This window comes from Saccostrea echinata, unplaced genomic scaffold, assembly GCF_033153115.1.
Source record: "Saccostrea echinata isolate AGI-Se365-2 ecotype Australia unplaced genomic scaffold, CSIRO_AGI_Sech_v1 ptg000009l, whole genome shotgun sequence".
In the NCBI taxonomy this organism is placed as follows: Eukaryota; Metazoa; Mollusca; class Bivalvia; order Ostreida; family Ostreidae; genus Saccostrea; species Saccostrea echinata.
In genome coordinates this window covers 33099630-33116869 of record NW_026889758.1, presented here as the reverse complement: position 1 = coordinate 33116869, position 17240 = coordinate 33099630, and the positions used below count along the sequence as shown (strand labels likewise).

At 32.1% G+C, this 17240-nt stretch overlaps 1 protein-coding gene across 3 annotated transcripts in view; it reads left to right on the top strand.

Moving 5' to 3' along the window:
* Window positions 1-2023: 2023 nt before the first annotated feature.
* LOC133182233 (transient receptor potential cation channel subfamily M member 3-like) overlaps window positions 2024-17240 on the top strand; it is a 94335-nt gene continuing 79118 nt past the window's right edge. For all 3 annotated transcript variants that reach the window (XM_061316991.1, XM_061316990.1, XM_061316989.1), the window contains exons 1-2: window positions 2024-2160; window positions 14864-14980. In XM_061316991.1, the coding sequence (XP_061172975.1) occupies window positions 14882-14980 (99 nt within the window). In that variant the 5' untranslated portion in view covers window positions 2024-2160; window positions 14864-14881. The remainder of the gene's footprint in view (window positions 2161-14863; window positions 14981-17240) is intronic.

Genomic DNA, 17240 nt, shown 5'->3' with positions numbered 1-17240 from the left:
CTTACGGCTAGGACCAAAATTTAGTTTTGTAAATAACTTTCTAATTTACATTTATTTGAAGAAGGTTTTAATCTTTTAAAAAAGAAATTTAGAAATATTTTAATATTTTTATGCAAGCAGTTTTTAACAGAATCATATTTTGCAAGATTTTACAATCAACTTAACTAGTTGGTCTTAGTCGTAAATTCTTTTGTAAAACGGGTCCCTGATATTTGGACACAAGTTTAAGATATTTTTTAGCATTTTAAGAAAATTGAATAATATAAAATTTTCTTAAAATGCCCAAAATATCTGAAACTCTCTGGTTAATTCTTTTCATTCTGAAATATTACAATTCCTGTATCATTTCAATTTGTCTGTTAAAGTTTTCTAAAAGGAGACAGGCGAACAAGGCGAGCGAAATGCCTATAGCTTCAAACGTGTAAAAAATAATAAAAATCAAATGAAATTTGTGAACTAAGTATTTGAATTAAAGTTCTAATTATTGAAAGGCATGACGTGGCAAACAAATTAAACTTTTCTGCGGAAAAATTCTCTCAGCAAAAATTATTCTATGGTTAAATAAAAAATAAGAATTTCTTGGGAATTGAACCCAAACCATATAAAAAGTCTGAATATTAGTTTCTGTTCCTAGAGACTGACAATCTATCCACTACACCAAACAGCTTATAGCAGGTAGTGCATTAAAATCTGGCTTGTTATACCCTCGAATAACTGGACTTCCAACTATTTCTCGTAAAGATACGAATTTAGTGTATCTTCAAGGTGGAGTGGATCCTTGCTCCCTGTTTTTGTTAAACAAAAATGTATATTTTTAAACATATTTTGAAGATGTACTTAAAAAAAAAGGACCTGTCTAATTAAACAGAAAAATTTTATTTTGTATGAAGAAATTATCATTTTTATCCTATCTGATGTGTGCATGCTATTTCATATATCAAATAAACTCTGCAGTATGACTTAGTAAAGTATGCATTAATGTTAACGAAAATATATCAAAGAAATTGTGTTATAACTGAAAATTAATTTTCACTTCTTTATTTGTAAAACTATAGACATTTATTCTCGAATTTTTCACCCATCATTTTTTGAATTATTAACATTCTCCGGGGAACCTTGAAGTGTATAGCATGTTTATGCCGTTCACAAAGCTAATGAATAAACTCCATTTTTACACCATAGTGTATATAGATATATCAATAACAATAGTTTTAGTAACAAACGGATCTCCTTTATAAATAGTATCACAAATATTTGTAATATCTCAGTTTCAAACACACGATAATGATAAATCATGTTTGCTTCCACACCCTTCTTATTGAGCCCTGAGTGATAATCTATTTTGATACTTTCTGAGCCAAAAAAAATGGGAGGTTTCATACATGGATAAGGGCTGTGTTTCCTAGAATAAAATTAAAAAAAAAATTGAATGTGAGGAATAATTTGGTATATCTGTTCTGAACTATCTTAATAATGCACATACGAGATATGATTAATTAAGTTCTATAGGTTGCATGTGTGAATGCGCGTACACGTATTACCTTCTGAGAAGAATAAGATATCACTGAAATTCTCTGATTAAGCTGAAATTGCCCCCCCCCCCCATTCAATTCTTATTGTCGCAGCAATTTCATTCAAAAGTTTAAACTGAATGCAAAGAAATCTGAAGGGATTGAAGAAAATCACATACGGATTTTTTAAAAATATAAATTGCATATGTAGCAAACCCTTCTAAAATTCGTGGGAATACCCTTGCGGCTGTGACCACCCTCCACATCCCCCAAGTCAAGGACATATTCATGATATTGTATCATCGGTATCATGTGAATCAGTGGAAATTTATGCGTGGTTATCTTGTATACAGAGAATTGGAAATTTGCCCTATTTGCTTTTTCCCATTTTTTCTTTCTTTTTATATATATATTTTTAAAAAATATTACATCCGTTTTCCGCTCAAAAACTACTTGAACATTTCAGGGGCAGACAATGCAAGGAGGATGAGAACGATCACGTGACCTTCACCTTTTGCAGAGAAAACGTGGAAGAAACTGGTAGAAAGTGTAAAACTAAAAAGCTGGATATCGATGGCGGCAATCTTGGGGGAAATTTATGAGTACGATTTCTGTCAAAGACAATACATTTTAAGTGAGATTTTATGTGGTAAGTACCAGTATTAAATATTTTTCATTCATGAATCGGATCTTTTTTCTACGTTGTAACGTATTATTGTTCATTTAAAAGTCATGTGATGGTCATTTTTTGTTGCCCTGCCTCTTTGTCATACTAAAACATTAAATATTTATCATTAGCACATTGACACGATCAGCGACTACTTCTAATTAACGCCCAGTTAATGAGATTCAAGTTGTTCTTTGTTTTAATTTCCTGCTCGACTGCATTGTTAACAACTGTGCATTACGTTGTCCATGTGTTTGCTTAAAATATTTTAAAGAAGCTTGACCGATGAAAGACTGGAAATTATGTAAGCTTTTAAAGAAAGTTGTTTTATTTCATTATTGATAATTTTCTGTCAGTTGAATTATTTATCTTATTTATCATGTGTATACAGGTATGTAGACTTGGATTCTTTTGACATAACTATTCCAGCCCATCTATTACTTGTATTTAAGATGACCCCCCCCCCCTTTCCGATTTTCAAAATTTGCTGGAAGTGGCTTACACTCTAGGATTAAATCATTATAAAGTATCTTCATGTATGCATTGTATATATAGAATTAAAGTCTTAATCCTAGTATAATGTGTGATATTTCAATTGTAAATTTTTAACCAAATTGTAAAAAAAACAAAAACAAACAAACAAAAAAACCACCAACCAATATTTCTGGCAGATAAGATGTCACTCTAAGTAAAATATACAGCCACCCCCTTCTCTTTTTTTAAATTGTTCAGACAGATAAGCTTCTGCAATGACATTAAATCCCTGTTGAAAATATACAGAAAGATGTTTATTACTTATGAAAAATCCCAGTACTACATTTTTACTGAAATGTGCCAAAATATGAACAAAATACATGTGTTTAAGAGACTGAAAATAGCAGCTTTACAGTTTGATAAAACAAACAAAGGTCTCTTTTCCAAAATCAATAAGAAAACCATGATCTTTCATGGGTGTAAAGGTAATCCATGACACTTTGAGGGTCCAATGTTAATTAATGTCCCATTAGCATAAGCATGATGCACTCAATGCCCATCCCAATCTTTCAATTGTTTGTAAATAATTGAATAATTTTACCATATAATTAGACACTTATCATTTAATAGTACATGAAATTAATGAATAATATATAAGCAAAAAGGTTCTGTTGGTATTTTTGATTCAGGTGGGTTATATTTTTCCTTCTACGTCTTTTATTAAAAATTTGTCTACTCTTTTAATCTGATAAACAATAATTTTTTGTTATAGAAATATTTTTCTTTTCTAATGGTTATGTTCACAATTAAGAACTGCATGGATTAAAATTTGAATGTTCTTGTTCAATTTCAAAGATTCAGTCAAGATTAATGAATTAATCCATCATGTGTGTATTTGAATATCATAGCCCTTGTATCTTGAACTAGGAAATCAGTGTTTGATCTGAAAAAAAAAATGTATGTTTTTATCAGACCTTGGTCTTTTTAGGCTCTCATGTAGACTGTATATATGTGAATTTGGTAGGAATCAATTCAAATCATTGGTTACTTCATTCTTTCATTTTTTTTTTTTACTCCTGAGTAATGTGTGGCGTACGTGTGGTGAAGGCCAGAGAGAGAGAGTTGTGGTAATGGTGGTGGGGGTTATATTATGATTATTACTAGAAGTCCTTTGATCTCTCTGAAAACCAGAGTCTATGACTTTTTGAAATATCTGTAAATTGTTAAATGGACAAAAATATGAAACAGATACAGTAAAGTTTCATTATCTTGAACTCAGTGGGACAGAGAACAAAGTTCGAGATTCTTAGAATTCGAGATATTGAGAGGGGAAAATACTTATGAAAGAAAAAGTGCTAGGAACTTCCAAATCAGTTAGACTTATCCATTTTATTCAAGACATTGATATTCTAGATACTGCATGAAGTTCAGTTGTACTGGCCATAAAGGTAACATAATATGTTGAGGGGGTAAGTTATAGGTCAAGGTTGCATTGATTAAAAAAAATGCATGTAGACAACAAATTTGTAATGCAGGGCATGAAAAAAGCCCATACTTGATTCAAACATTGCCACTGACAGGATAGTATATAACAAAGATGACCAGATTACAAGGTCCCTAGAGCAAGGTCAAGGTCACAGGTTCTATAACACTTGTCAGGGCAATAACTCTGTAAACTCAAAAATTGTGAAGGTTGCTTAAAAGACGAACAGAGAGTATCATGAAATGACTGAACAATCATGAAATTTTTCAAGACTATGGAGTTTCCATCTGCTTGGGTTTCAGTGTTTTCTACAAGGATTATTAGTTTAGTTATAGAATATTTGATGCTGTGATGTATGTCAGAAGGAATGTTTAATATGAAGCCATAGTTTGTTATTGAATAATAACTAGGCACCTACAGATAAAAGGCTAGAAATTACTAAGCAACTTTAAGCCTTGTATGGTTTATACAACCAGGAACTAAAGTTGTTTTGTTTATTGTACTCTATTTTTAACATATTTAAAAACACACATTAGCTCTTTTCTATGAAAATTATGCATGGCAAAATCTTCCAGAAGCTGTTATGTCAGTGGGGTATGTTATCTTACAGTGTATACTTCTAGAGGTTGGTAAGTATATTACTCCAAATATTTGGCATGGAGAGATTTCTATTTTAGAATATATTTTGTAATTTATGTGTACATATTTAGCTTCATAGCGGCCACAAAAGGAATTCATTTTGAGTAAGAGGGGATGAAAATCGTGACTGCTTGTCAAGGTTTGTCTATATGTGATGTAGAAAAGTGTTGCAGCAAAACTGAAATATGCATATCACCAAAGGTATTTAGTGAATGATATGTATGTATCCTACCTTATACCTGAGTTGGAGATTTTTTTTACAAGATAATGTACAAAACACCAGGAGAAAAACCTGTTTGAACTGGTCGCATAGATTTCTTTATTAAGTAATTTGAGCCAAATGAGATATTGACCCCCTCTTTGTACTTGTGACTGGGACACAGGTAGAGAATAATGAGTTAACAAGGAGGAATTTTGCGTGGGGCATCAGTGAAAATATAGGTGTGTTGAACTTTAACCTTTACTTAGGACAGGTGGGTAGAGAGAGAATTTTGGTCTTTAAAAGTTGGACAGCATGCAGGTGTTAATTTTTCAATAGCAGTGGAGAATATAGTTTGTAAGATTTTGTGTTTGAGTTATAGGGAATTATTTGTCAATACTTATTGATTTAAGGATATCAAACCCAGGCCCTTTAAGTTACATGAAATTTTTCAAATTGGTGATTTTCTGAGACGGAAAGTTCACATCATCTAGACTTTGATTCAGGTAATGAGATTGCTTACACTTTTTAGTTTTAGAAACCTTATTGTGCATTTAAATTAAGAATGTAAAATCAACAGCCTGTGACCTGTTTGACTGGTTAAAAAGGTTATTGATCTGTGTACCTGTACAGTGTACCTTGCTGTGGGTAAACTTTTTGAACTCGAAATCAAATTGAAAGTAGACTAGATGGGCATGCCTACTGTCCTACTGTATGTCAATGTCAAAGGAATTGTATACCCACTAACATGAATGAAATGGATTAATCTCTATTGATTTCTGGTAACAGCTTAGAAAGGCACTGTTGATTGCTTGACAATTCTCTCTACTTGTTATTTGTATTGAAATAAATTCTGTCTGTACATTTGCATTTTTGAAATGCATTAAATGATCACAATCTCAGAAACAGCTTTATTAAGGTATCCCATATCATCTTATCTATTATGAATGTTTATAGATGCAACATCAGTGTTTTCAATAAGGTTTTGAATAGAAGGAAATAAATTTGAAGTAGTGGATAGCCCCCCCCCCTACCCCCACCCCCCTCGCTTGACCAAAAACGGAAATAAGCATTTTTGAATAATTTTTTTTGTGCCTTTTAGGCCAACAAAAGTACCTATGGCATGTTAAAAGTCTGTCACTATCAATTTTAATGATAAAGCCATTTAGAAAATAATTTTTATTCTTACCTTGATTTGTTAGATGTACTTTAGAGAGAGGTTTTTTTCTGAAAACTTGATGTTTTTAAAAACATATAGACAACCTTTCATACTGAAAATACCGGTACTACTACAAAAAGACCTTCTTAAATGTGAACAATAATTGTATTTCAATTAAAAGATTTAAAACAAATAAACAAGAAACAGGTTTCCTATTTTTCATTTTGAGGAAATTCTGGTAGCTTGTAAGAATTACTATGTCTCTCGACTACAAAAAATCAGACTTTTACTCCTAAGGTCTTATTTAAATTATATCAGTCTAGATATAAATATTTGCTATTGTGTTTGATATTTTAATCTTGACCTGGCTTGAAGACTGGCTGTGGATATTAAAAAAAACATGTTTATTTTCCTCTTTGACATTGTAAGCTGTAGATACCTGATACTGGTGCCTATGAAGCCAGCAGTTCTTAATATAACCATGTGCCAATCTGTGCCATTTCCTCTAAAGCTAAATTGATACTCACGATTTTCGAGTTGTGAATTTTATAGGTGGTTGAAATTAACTATTTAAATAATTATGTACTCTTTTAATACTCTTACAAGTTGTATGCAACAATCTGGATCACATCAACTTCTATGAAAAAAAGGGAACGCAAGGGAAGTTACTCTAGATAATATAGATAGTTATTATAAAACCTGCCAATTCGGATTTCAGGTGCCAACCCCAGCAAAAATGAACATTTTTTATCGAACATCAAGCTAAAATCCAAAACAGAAAATTTTATTTTAAAGTACTTTTTTTCAGAAGTAATAAGTGGGGTGGTTTAGATTTGTTAACCTGTCATTTGAATCTTCAAAACCTTGCATTTTATACCTATATAGTAATTTAAAAGTATGTTTTGGTGTTTTCATACATGTTAACTCTACCACTTTAGAAATATTCTAGAATCTGGATGAAAATTTTTGACTCCATTATAAAAGTAAAAAAGGGAATTGGTATTCATTTTATACTACTGGTATTTTGCAACTCTACTTTCGCTCGTGGCTGTTGTGGGAAGTACAAATCTTGTTTTAAAGGAATACAGACTGGTTTTAGATCTAAATTGTCTTATGACATCATTTTCTCTGTTTGGCAGCTAAATGAACAATGACAATTATTGCTTCCAGGCTATACTAACAAAGATCACTCTTCAAAAGGTTATAAGCAACCACTGAAAGCTTTTGAGATGAGCATGAAAACAAAAAAAATTACATGGTACTTTGCAATATTTATATATTTATTAAATGTTGTTTGAAGACAAACCACAATGTAAGCACAAGAGTGAGAATTCAAGACCATGAAAGGGTAATACTGATCTTACTCAATGCATTTCACTCATTTGCATTGTTATTCTTGCTTCCATGTGTTGTCACTTCCTTACATTGTGGACTCACTCTCCCTAGATGTAACTCTAAGTGAGTTATAGTGAAAGTTTCTATGCCTTTGCATGCTTAATCCTACTTGTTGTCAATCTTGCTCCCATATGTGTTGTCTTTTCATAAGCAGACTACTTAGAATCTCCCTTAACCCCATTATTCAGTATCTTTTGAAGATACTGTCCTTTCTAATCCTAATGTGCCTTTTGCAGAATCTTCAAAGGCTTTGATGTTAATGAAGATAAGATGATAATAGGCTTTGATAAGAAGAAGGTAGTCTACTGCAATTTGTTCCCATTTAATTGAAGAATTAATTTGTATTGCACATGTAGCATAGCATGACTCGTTGGATAAAGGGAATCATAAAAATTATGAATTTATTTCTTGTTGTACTGATTTATTGATTTTCATTGACTCGATCTGGAACTTTTGTCCCAAATAAATGAATCAATTGTTCTGTAAATTCAATTATTGATCTTGAAATGATTGATAAATAAATTGGTTTGGTTTCACTTTTGTCTTTTGTTTTGTCAAACCTTATTTGTAAAACTTTAATTGCTATAACTTCTCATAATGCCCATATAAAATCAGGATTTTCCTCTGGTAACCATTATAATTGTATACAATAACAGTGACATCAAAGTTTAAGAGATATTATTTAAAGGTGCTTGGACACAGATTTGAAGTTAATATTTTCTCAAATTTTCAGTATAATATCATGACTTATATGTTTTTATAGCATTTCACATGGAAATAAAATAAAAAAAACTTATTTTATCTGGAAATTATTAAAACTACAAATTTTGGGAGGCATTTGATTGACACATCTATGTACTTTCACAAAGTAAACTTTTTCCTTAATACTTAAGAAAAATTGAAATTTTGTTGTGCATTAATGAAAAATATTAAACTATAATCCAGAAAAAGAGCAGAAATATGAGAAGGCAAAACCAACTCACCAGTATTGTCAGTCCGTGCTCAGTGATGTGTGCAGAGTTTAACAAATTGAACACACCCGTGAAGTGTAAATTGTTTTTGTAAACAGGGCACAAGCTCTGTTATTGTTAATGTCTACATTTTACCAGATGTGTTCAGTTTGTTAAATTTGTAAAACTCTGCACACGGATTGACAATACTGGTGAGTTGGTTTTGCTTTCTTGTATTTCTGGATTATAGTTTGAATATGTTTCATTAATACACAACAGAAATTTTACTTTTCTTAAGTATTAAGGATAAAGTTTGCTTTATGAAAGTGCTAGGATGTATCAATCAAACACGTCCCGAAATTTGTAGTTTCAATAATTTCCAGATAAAATAAGTTTTTTATTTTATTTCCGTTTGAAATGCTATAGCAACATATAAGTCATGATATTATACTGAAAACTTGAGAAAATATTAACTTCAAATCTGTGTCCAAGCACCTTTCAAGATTAATCACAAAATTGAAAGTGATTCCCAATGCTAATTTTATTATGCCCCCTCTCTTTTACCTTAGTCCACCCTAGAGACCTTCATCCCTCATGTCCAAAGCAGGGGATGGGATGGGGATCTTATCAACCTGTTTGCATGATGAATAAGCCCTCTTTCAAAATTCTGAAAATTTTGTTCCATTAATATTGATTAGGTTGTTCATGCTTTGTATCTTTTTGAAAGTGTATTGTATCCTTTAAAATCTTAATTCTTGGGCAATTAAAAAACAAAGTGATTATATGGAGTATAGACTCTTCTATCAAATAACCAGATTTGTATTCCTCTGATTGAGGTACATGTAGTCTTTTATGCCAGGAGAATTTTGTTGAATATCCCAGAATCAGATCTGAATTAAAACAAATTGCTTGCCTGAGCCTTAAATTCTGTGTGGATTACTACATTATTGATGATACCCTACCTCCTCTGTTCTGCACAAGCCTTTCTAGATCCTGCTAATCGTAGCCTGTCCTTTCTATTTTAGCCATTGTAATCCTTGTACATGGTATTTCTGAGTTTCCTTGTTATGTTAACTCTGAGGGCTACAATGCAGAGCCTTACACTCTGTTACTCTGTTGATTGTGTGTCCAGTCCACCTCCATTTTTACTTTTATTTTAGTAAATGGGGCCTGTTGTTGCCCAAATTTCTCAGTCTTTATAATTCCCTTGCCTACTGATTTTGAGAATTCAAAAACCAATAGGAAAGTGTAAGACATGGTGTAAACTTGAGGTGTCCTAATAATTTCTTGTTTTCAATAGGAAACAAGATGTGTTTGTGAAACACTGATGCCCCTGTATGGCAACTTATAGCAAAGGTTAAACTTTCTCAAATGCAAATAAAATATATTGGTACCCAAAGTAAGGTCTTGTCTCGAGGAATAAACCTGTGAAATATGAAAGTCCTAGCAGCAACCATTGAATAGATATTGAAAAGGTTAATGTTTTTTTCAGAAGTATGTCAAACATCAAGGTCAAGGTCAAATGGTCAGAATTAATAGTGCCCAAGGAAAGGCCTTCTCCAAAGAAATACACAGGTGAAATGTGAAAGCCGAAGCACCAATTGTTCAAAAGTTATCGCCAAGGTTAAAGTTTTCCAAAAGTAGGTCAAATGCCAAGGTCAAGGACAAAGGGTAAAAGCTGTTGGTTTCTAAAGAAAGGTCTTGTCACAAGGATTACATATGTGAAGTTGTGTAAGCCCTAGCACCAAATGTTCAAAAGTTATGGCCAAGATTAAAGTTTTCCAAAAGTAGATCAAACTCCAAGGTCAAGGTCAAAGGGTCAAAGTTGTTGGTTTCCAAAGAAAGGTCTTGTCACAAGGATTACATATGTGAAGTATGAAAGCCCTAGCACCAAACGTTCAAAAGTTGTGGCCAAGGTTAAAGTTTTCCAAAAGTAGATCAAACTCCAAGGTCAAGGTCAAAGGGTCAAAGTTGTTGGTATCCAAAGGAAGATCTTGTCACAAGGATTACATATGTGAAGTATGAAAGCCCTAGCACCAATTGTTCAAAAGTTATGGCCAAGGTTAAAGTTTGGTAAAATTTTGCAAAACTGGGTCAAACTCCAAGGTCAAGGTCAAATATGGTGTTACCAAAGAAAGGTCGTGTCCCAAGGAATACACATGTGTTATATGAAAGCCATAGCTCCAATCAATCAAAAGTTATGGGCAAGGTTAAATTTTTTTGCGGACAAACAGACTAAAAGACAAACAGATGGATGGACAGGGCAAAAGCTATATACCCCCAAATCTTTGGTAAGAGGGCATAAAAACTTTTTTTGAGATGGTAGGGCAAAATTCACTATGCCTCTTTACTTCTGATCACTTTTTGGACAAAATTAATTGTCATAGTTATAAAAAGTGATGAAACCTTTCTATATTACATCAAATATAAACCTGATTTTCCAGATTCCATGCCACATGGCTGAAGTTTATCATAAATCCTTCCTAAGGCTGGAGATTTCAAGAAATGTTCCCCTGAAGATGAGTTGTAGGGGAAAAAATCATTAAAGATATGAACCACTGTATCAATACATGCTCTACATCAAAAAAAGTAACTATATAATCTTTAATGTGCTACAATGAGCATTGGGATTGGTCCTCCAGTGTCTAAAGATTATGGGGGAGGGGTCACCTCACCAAGAAATATGCACAAAAGACCTTTTTTTTGCTTTGATAATTAAGGGTGCAATTTTTTTGGCCTTTCTTCCCTCTTTTTCTTTTGTTACCTTTTCTTGACTTGATGCCTAGATTGTGTGCAGCCTATTAAGTGCAACCTATATCATCTTTAATAAGTTTTGGAAGTCTGGGAAAATGCTTTCAAGAAACACCAATGCTTGTCACATGTATTTGAGGATCTATGACATCAGACAGAATAAATCAGAACTTTGTATTTTAAGGTGTAATGACCCTCTGCTCTAAACTTCACAAATTTTGTTAAACTTCCCAACATTGATTTTCATCAACAACTATAGCATTAGATTCAAATGGAATGAACTGGTGCTTATTTTTTCAGAAATGAGAATGGGAGGAGCAATAATTTATTATCAGAACATAAATTTAAAAATACTAATGTATATGAAAATAATGATTAGTCCCATATTAAATTCATGTAAGAAAACAATAAAGTGTGCTGCTTCCTAAATCAGAATATCACAATGTAAGAAAATAATACATCCATCAGCAAGAGTTATCTTTCTTAAATTTTTTTTTCTATGAAAAATATGTAATACTAATAAAAATTCTACATTTGGTACAAAAATGATACATTAATGCATTTTTAAAAGTCTTTATAAAAAGATTGGACTGCAAGGATTAAAAATCTGGATGTAAATTTTTTATTTTATTTTTTTTTTTTCATTACAGCGTAATAAAACATTATGAAAAATATAGGCAAAAGGAAATAAAAGTCAATGTTTCTGTCTTATTGGGGGTCTGAATGAATTGACTACTCAAAGGTCTCAACTGGTCATGTAGCCTAGTTGTAGGGCATTAGCTTCCTGATTGGAAGGCCCAGGTTTGATTCTTGTTTGCCACACCACTTCAAACTTAAGAGGTAAACCTAGGAAGTGACTGTTCTTTTGCCAAGCGCCCAGCATTAGAAGTGAAAGTCATGGGTCTTTCAGATGAGACCTTAAAAACCCATGTTATGGTAGGCATTGGCACAATAAAGAACCCTCATTGCTCAGTGACCCTGACTGAGTGCTGAGTAAATGTATAAATTTGAAGCCCTTTACCAGGATACTGTGATGTCTCTATGTGAGTGAAAAATTCTTGAATGGGACGTTAAACAACATGCAATCAACCAATCAGTCAATCAAAGGTCTCCATTACTATAAACTTCGGTAAGATAAACTCTAGGTGTTTTTTACTTGGAAAGTTATCTCTCTTATCAGTTGGTTGGTCCCCCTTAACAACCGATAGAATACAACTTCCCCTTATGATCTATCCTTATATGCTATATCTTACCCAGGGGTCCAGCGAGGGGATTTGTGGCCATTTTGCATTCTTATATGCTATGGCTGTGCAAAGGATATACTATATTGATAATGTAATACTGTGTAACAGGTATTTCAATTGTGGTTGTCCAATTATTGTAGAACACATTTCTTTGTAGTTCAGTAAAAAGTACAAAAATGAAATTTTAAAATGTTCAGATCCGTACTAACATGTGAATTCTGAGTCCTGTCAGTTAGATTTTTGCACTTCATGACCGAAGAATCAAGTTTGACCTGGGTCAGTCTAATGAACTATTTATAATACTCCATAATTAATTCAATAACCTGGAAAACTATCATTGCTGTAATGTTTTATTAATTTTGCAGAGTATAGTGTTATTTGTATTTCTCATTAATAGTCAATATTGATGAATATTACTTCTGCGCAATTTCATGTTACACCTATACTACAAAGGCTGTAAAATACATTGTCCCAGGTCACATCAATCTTCAGTTTTAAATTGATTAATTCCATGCTGGTGTTTGATGTGTGGGATGATCTCCTCCTTGAAACTCTACTGTGTAAAACTGTACATTCCAGAAAATTAATGAAATCAATAATGTACAGTGTATTACCCAAAAACTGATAATACTGCATGCATGCTTCAATTGAGTCTATGAAGATATACAGATAAATGACAGTCATATTGTTTTATCTAGTACATACCACATATAACAAAATTACAAGAAAAAAAACCAAGATGTGGGGCAGTCTTGGAGAACAGAGTAGTTGGCTTGATTTCCATTGGGAGGAATTGTCCTATAAAACTTGTGGGTTGATCTCTCAGGAAATTTGGAATATTTAATTATCTTGCAGACATTTGGTGACTGCATTATATTGTCTTATTTGGTGATGATTAGCAGACGAATTAGGAAGTTATGTAGATCTGTAAGTTAGTTTGTGTTAATTATTTTGACATTTGCTTCATGCAATTTTTGTAGTCATTGGATGAATATATTGTCTGTAAGATGTAAACTGCCTGTAGTACTTATTCATGCTTTTCATGTTATATGAACTCTAGCTATCTTACTCTTTCTTGTGAGGCAATGATTTATTTGAAATTTTGGAATTGTTGAGTCCTCTAGTTGACCAACCCATTCCAAATGTTTTACATAGCTTTTATCTAATTCTTCTTATCGTGTTTAGTTTCCTTTGTAAAGCCCAGTAAAGAAGACTGCAATTGTTTTATATGAGTTCACTAAGAATATTGATGTTGCATGAATTTTTGATGACATAGTAAACTTTTAAAACATGGCTTAAATTTAATTTTAAAATAAAATGGCCTTGAACATTTTTGGCTCACTGTTACCAGTCATTGAAACCATGTGACATTGGTATGAGAGAACAATTTAAATGTATGATGATTTTTTTGTCATACTAGTGCATTTTGTGAGGGATATAGGTTCTAGTACACATTGTACTTAATTTTTTTCTTTTTATATTGAAAAAGATTTTAAAGATTCGGAAGTGTTCCTCCATGACTTAAAAGTTCATCAAAAACTGACAACTGTTTTCAAGATCTTACATACAGTACTAAATTTGTATTTAAACCAAAGGTCCTCATTTTTTAGTTTACTTGTCAATCGTATCTATAGGCACAGGTTAGTGGTACCAGGAAGTGATCGAAATTACGCAAGATAAAAATACATGTAAACCCAAATTTTTCCTTATGTTTCTACTTGCATATTATTATTATTAATTTTTTTGATGGCTAAGTCTACAGCTGATACCCTTTGAGCTTTTTTTATTTAAGAAATAGAGTTGTTTGATTAAAATTACTTGAAAATCAGATGAAATAATTTTTATTAAATGGTAATCATGGTGTGAAATTCAGAAGAAAAAAAAACTGCAGCTGGAGTTACTCCCCTTTCCACACTGTTTTCGTAGCAATTGCATGTTTATTACAGTTTCAGGAGACTGTTTGATTACATGAGAATATCATCCTAATTAGATAGTAAATTAACTTGACACTAATAGTTGTCATATATTTGTTTTCCCTTCCAGACATTCTGCATCACTGGTACCAAGGAAAATGTATCGTTGGATGTTTTAACAAACATAAAAAAAGTTACAAATGCAATATGAATGCTGTACATTAAACTTTTGATAATATACAAGAAAAATGTTCTGGATAGTTTTGTTGTAAATGAATGTTTCTTATTTGATTTATTAATTTAATTACAGCACTTGGCAGTGGTTGACTATTATGCAAGTTTATGTACACAACAGATACAGTGTCACTGTGTACATCATATAAGATTATTGTTATTCTGGGAGGAAGTGATAAGTTCATTATTTGAGGTAAGGTAACTACAATAAAATGTAAAAGTTTAGATATTTTTTTATTGGTAGATATGGTAGTGGGGAGAGATGGAGTTCCGCAGGCGACTGGCTGCCCTTAGAGTCAGCAGGGGTGGTGACCAAGAGGAGAGTGAGTCCTTGTCCCTGGGGAGACAAATCAGTAACCCAGTAAGTAACCAGTTAGCTCCCCCTGATATTCAAATGTACCATGTGTTTCAATATCAACAATTTTGTCCTCAATCTGTTAGAGTGTAGATTCATTTTGGACATGTAAGGTAGTACAAAAGACCTGTGAAATTACTTTTTTTCCCACTCTGATGTCAATAATCAATGATCTTTTTAAGAAACAAATATAAACTATGGCAGATATTTACCCTATTCTGTAAAAAATTGGAGACATCCCATATCATGGACATTCTTGAGCCTTCTTTACTTAGAATGTGTTTATGTCCTCGACATTCAATTTAAATCTCTGTTATTCATAAAATATAACTTTTGACTCATTCATTGTAAAGACCTGATATTTGGACATAATGTATAAGGAATATCCATGCTTTATGTACCTTAAAGGTCAAGGTCATATTTAGAGGTAAAAGGTAAATATTATGCCATCATCTTCTGATTCTTTTAATCTAATTATTTTTGCACTGAAATTTTTTTAATCTACAAAAATATTTCCGAACTATGGATGTTCTATTTTTACATCACAGTGTACTCAAATATACTCTTATCAGTATATTTTACAGAATTATAGTAACAGAAAGGTTACCTTTATAAACAGCTTCACACACATTTGTAATATATATCAAATGGTAATCTTTAAACAATGTGCATTCTAAATGTTGAATGTCTGATTCCACCCTTTTCTTATAGGGGTGTGATGGGCTATATATTAAAAACTATGTGGATGAAAATTGTGAGGCTGAATTTCTTTTACATTACACATAAAGAGATGTTTTGCATCTTAGAACAAAGTTTTGTAGTTTTAAAAAAAAATTTAATTTGAAGAAAATTTTGGCCTATCTGTTTTGTACTACCTTAACTAGAACATTTTGTCAGATGAGAACTCTTAAATAGATTAGAATGATAATTCGTCTTTAATTGGATTGTTCGTGTTAGACCATTTACCACTCCAAACATAATGTGTGAAGTGCCATGAAAATCAATGAAACATTTTAGAGGCGAAACAAAAAAATTGTTAAATCATTCAAATCTCTGAAGAAATCTATATTTTATATTGATAGAACAGAGGACTTTCAATATTCTGAAGATTGATTATCTATTTAGCATCTCATTCTCCATTAGAAATTAAATTGACTCTTTCATCACTCCAAGTTTCCCAGATTGAAAATTTGAGGAGAAACACATTGCATCTAACTCAGCAAGATCAAGGTATCTACGAAGAGTTTTGTCTCTTTACATGTATTTTTAACTAAGGGTGTGTGTATAAGTGGCATTAATGGTATTAGTTTGATTTCACCTGCTTCACTAATCAGCAACTTTGTCTGCAATCCAGGTCAAATGAGGTTGGCATTCTGTAGAACTGCCAAAATTCCTTTTTTTATGGAGTATGATAAAGTATGATTAATAATATTATAATCTTGATTATGAATGATTAGTCCTCATTCCTTCACGTAGATGGTATTATCTGAAACAAATATAAAGATAGAATCTTGTTAGCAGTATAGGCATACTATATTATTACTTATCCAACATGTGTTGGGATTACCTGCCGATAGTCTCAGTACATCTGTGATTATGATGTGTTAGTGCACCAACCTTCTCTCCATATCTCTGTATTAACATCTGAAGAGGGTTATAGATTCTTTATTCTGAGACACTGGACATGAAATTTTTTTGGGATAGTGTTTTACAGGCACCAATACATGTAAGTCATATGTGAATTTTTTTCTCAAGTACTCAAAGCCTAACTTCAGTACTTATTTGTTGTTTGTATTTATAGGTCAAGGACATTCTGTAAATGAAATAATTCTATAATTGTCTCAGGTGTGTCTGACATATTAATATTTGAATAGTACTGATCACACTGATAACATTTTCAGATGTTTTTAATTTTCAAGTTTTCCTTAATAAACAATAAAAGTACACTTGCTAGTTGTTCTTTTTTTTTTTCTAATGGTACTATTTTCTACACAGAATTTATATCTCTAATGTAAGATTATCTAATAGAAGTGATGAGCAGTAAGCAGAAAATATATAACTATTATGTGATGGTCAGTATATAGGTATTGTAATAATTTAGAGCCTGTCTGTTTTAAATGTTAATAATTCTAACACATATATATGAGTGATTTTTTTCCATGTCACCTTCCTTTTGTGCTGTATTTTATTGTAAGTTCAAGTACATCTAGTTGTCACTTTCCTATATGACAGCCCTCAGAGGGTCCCCCATCTCTCTCTCTCTCTA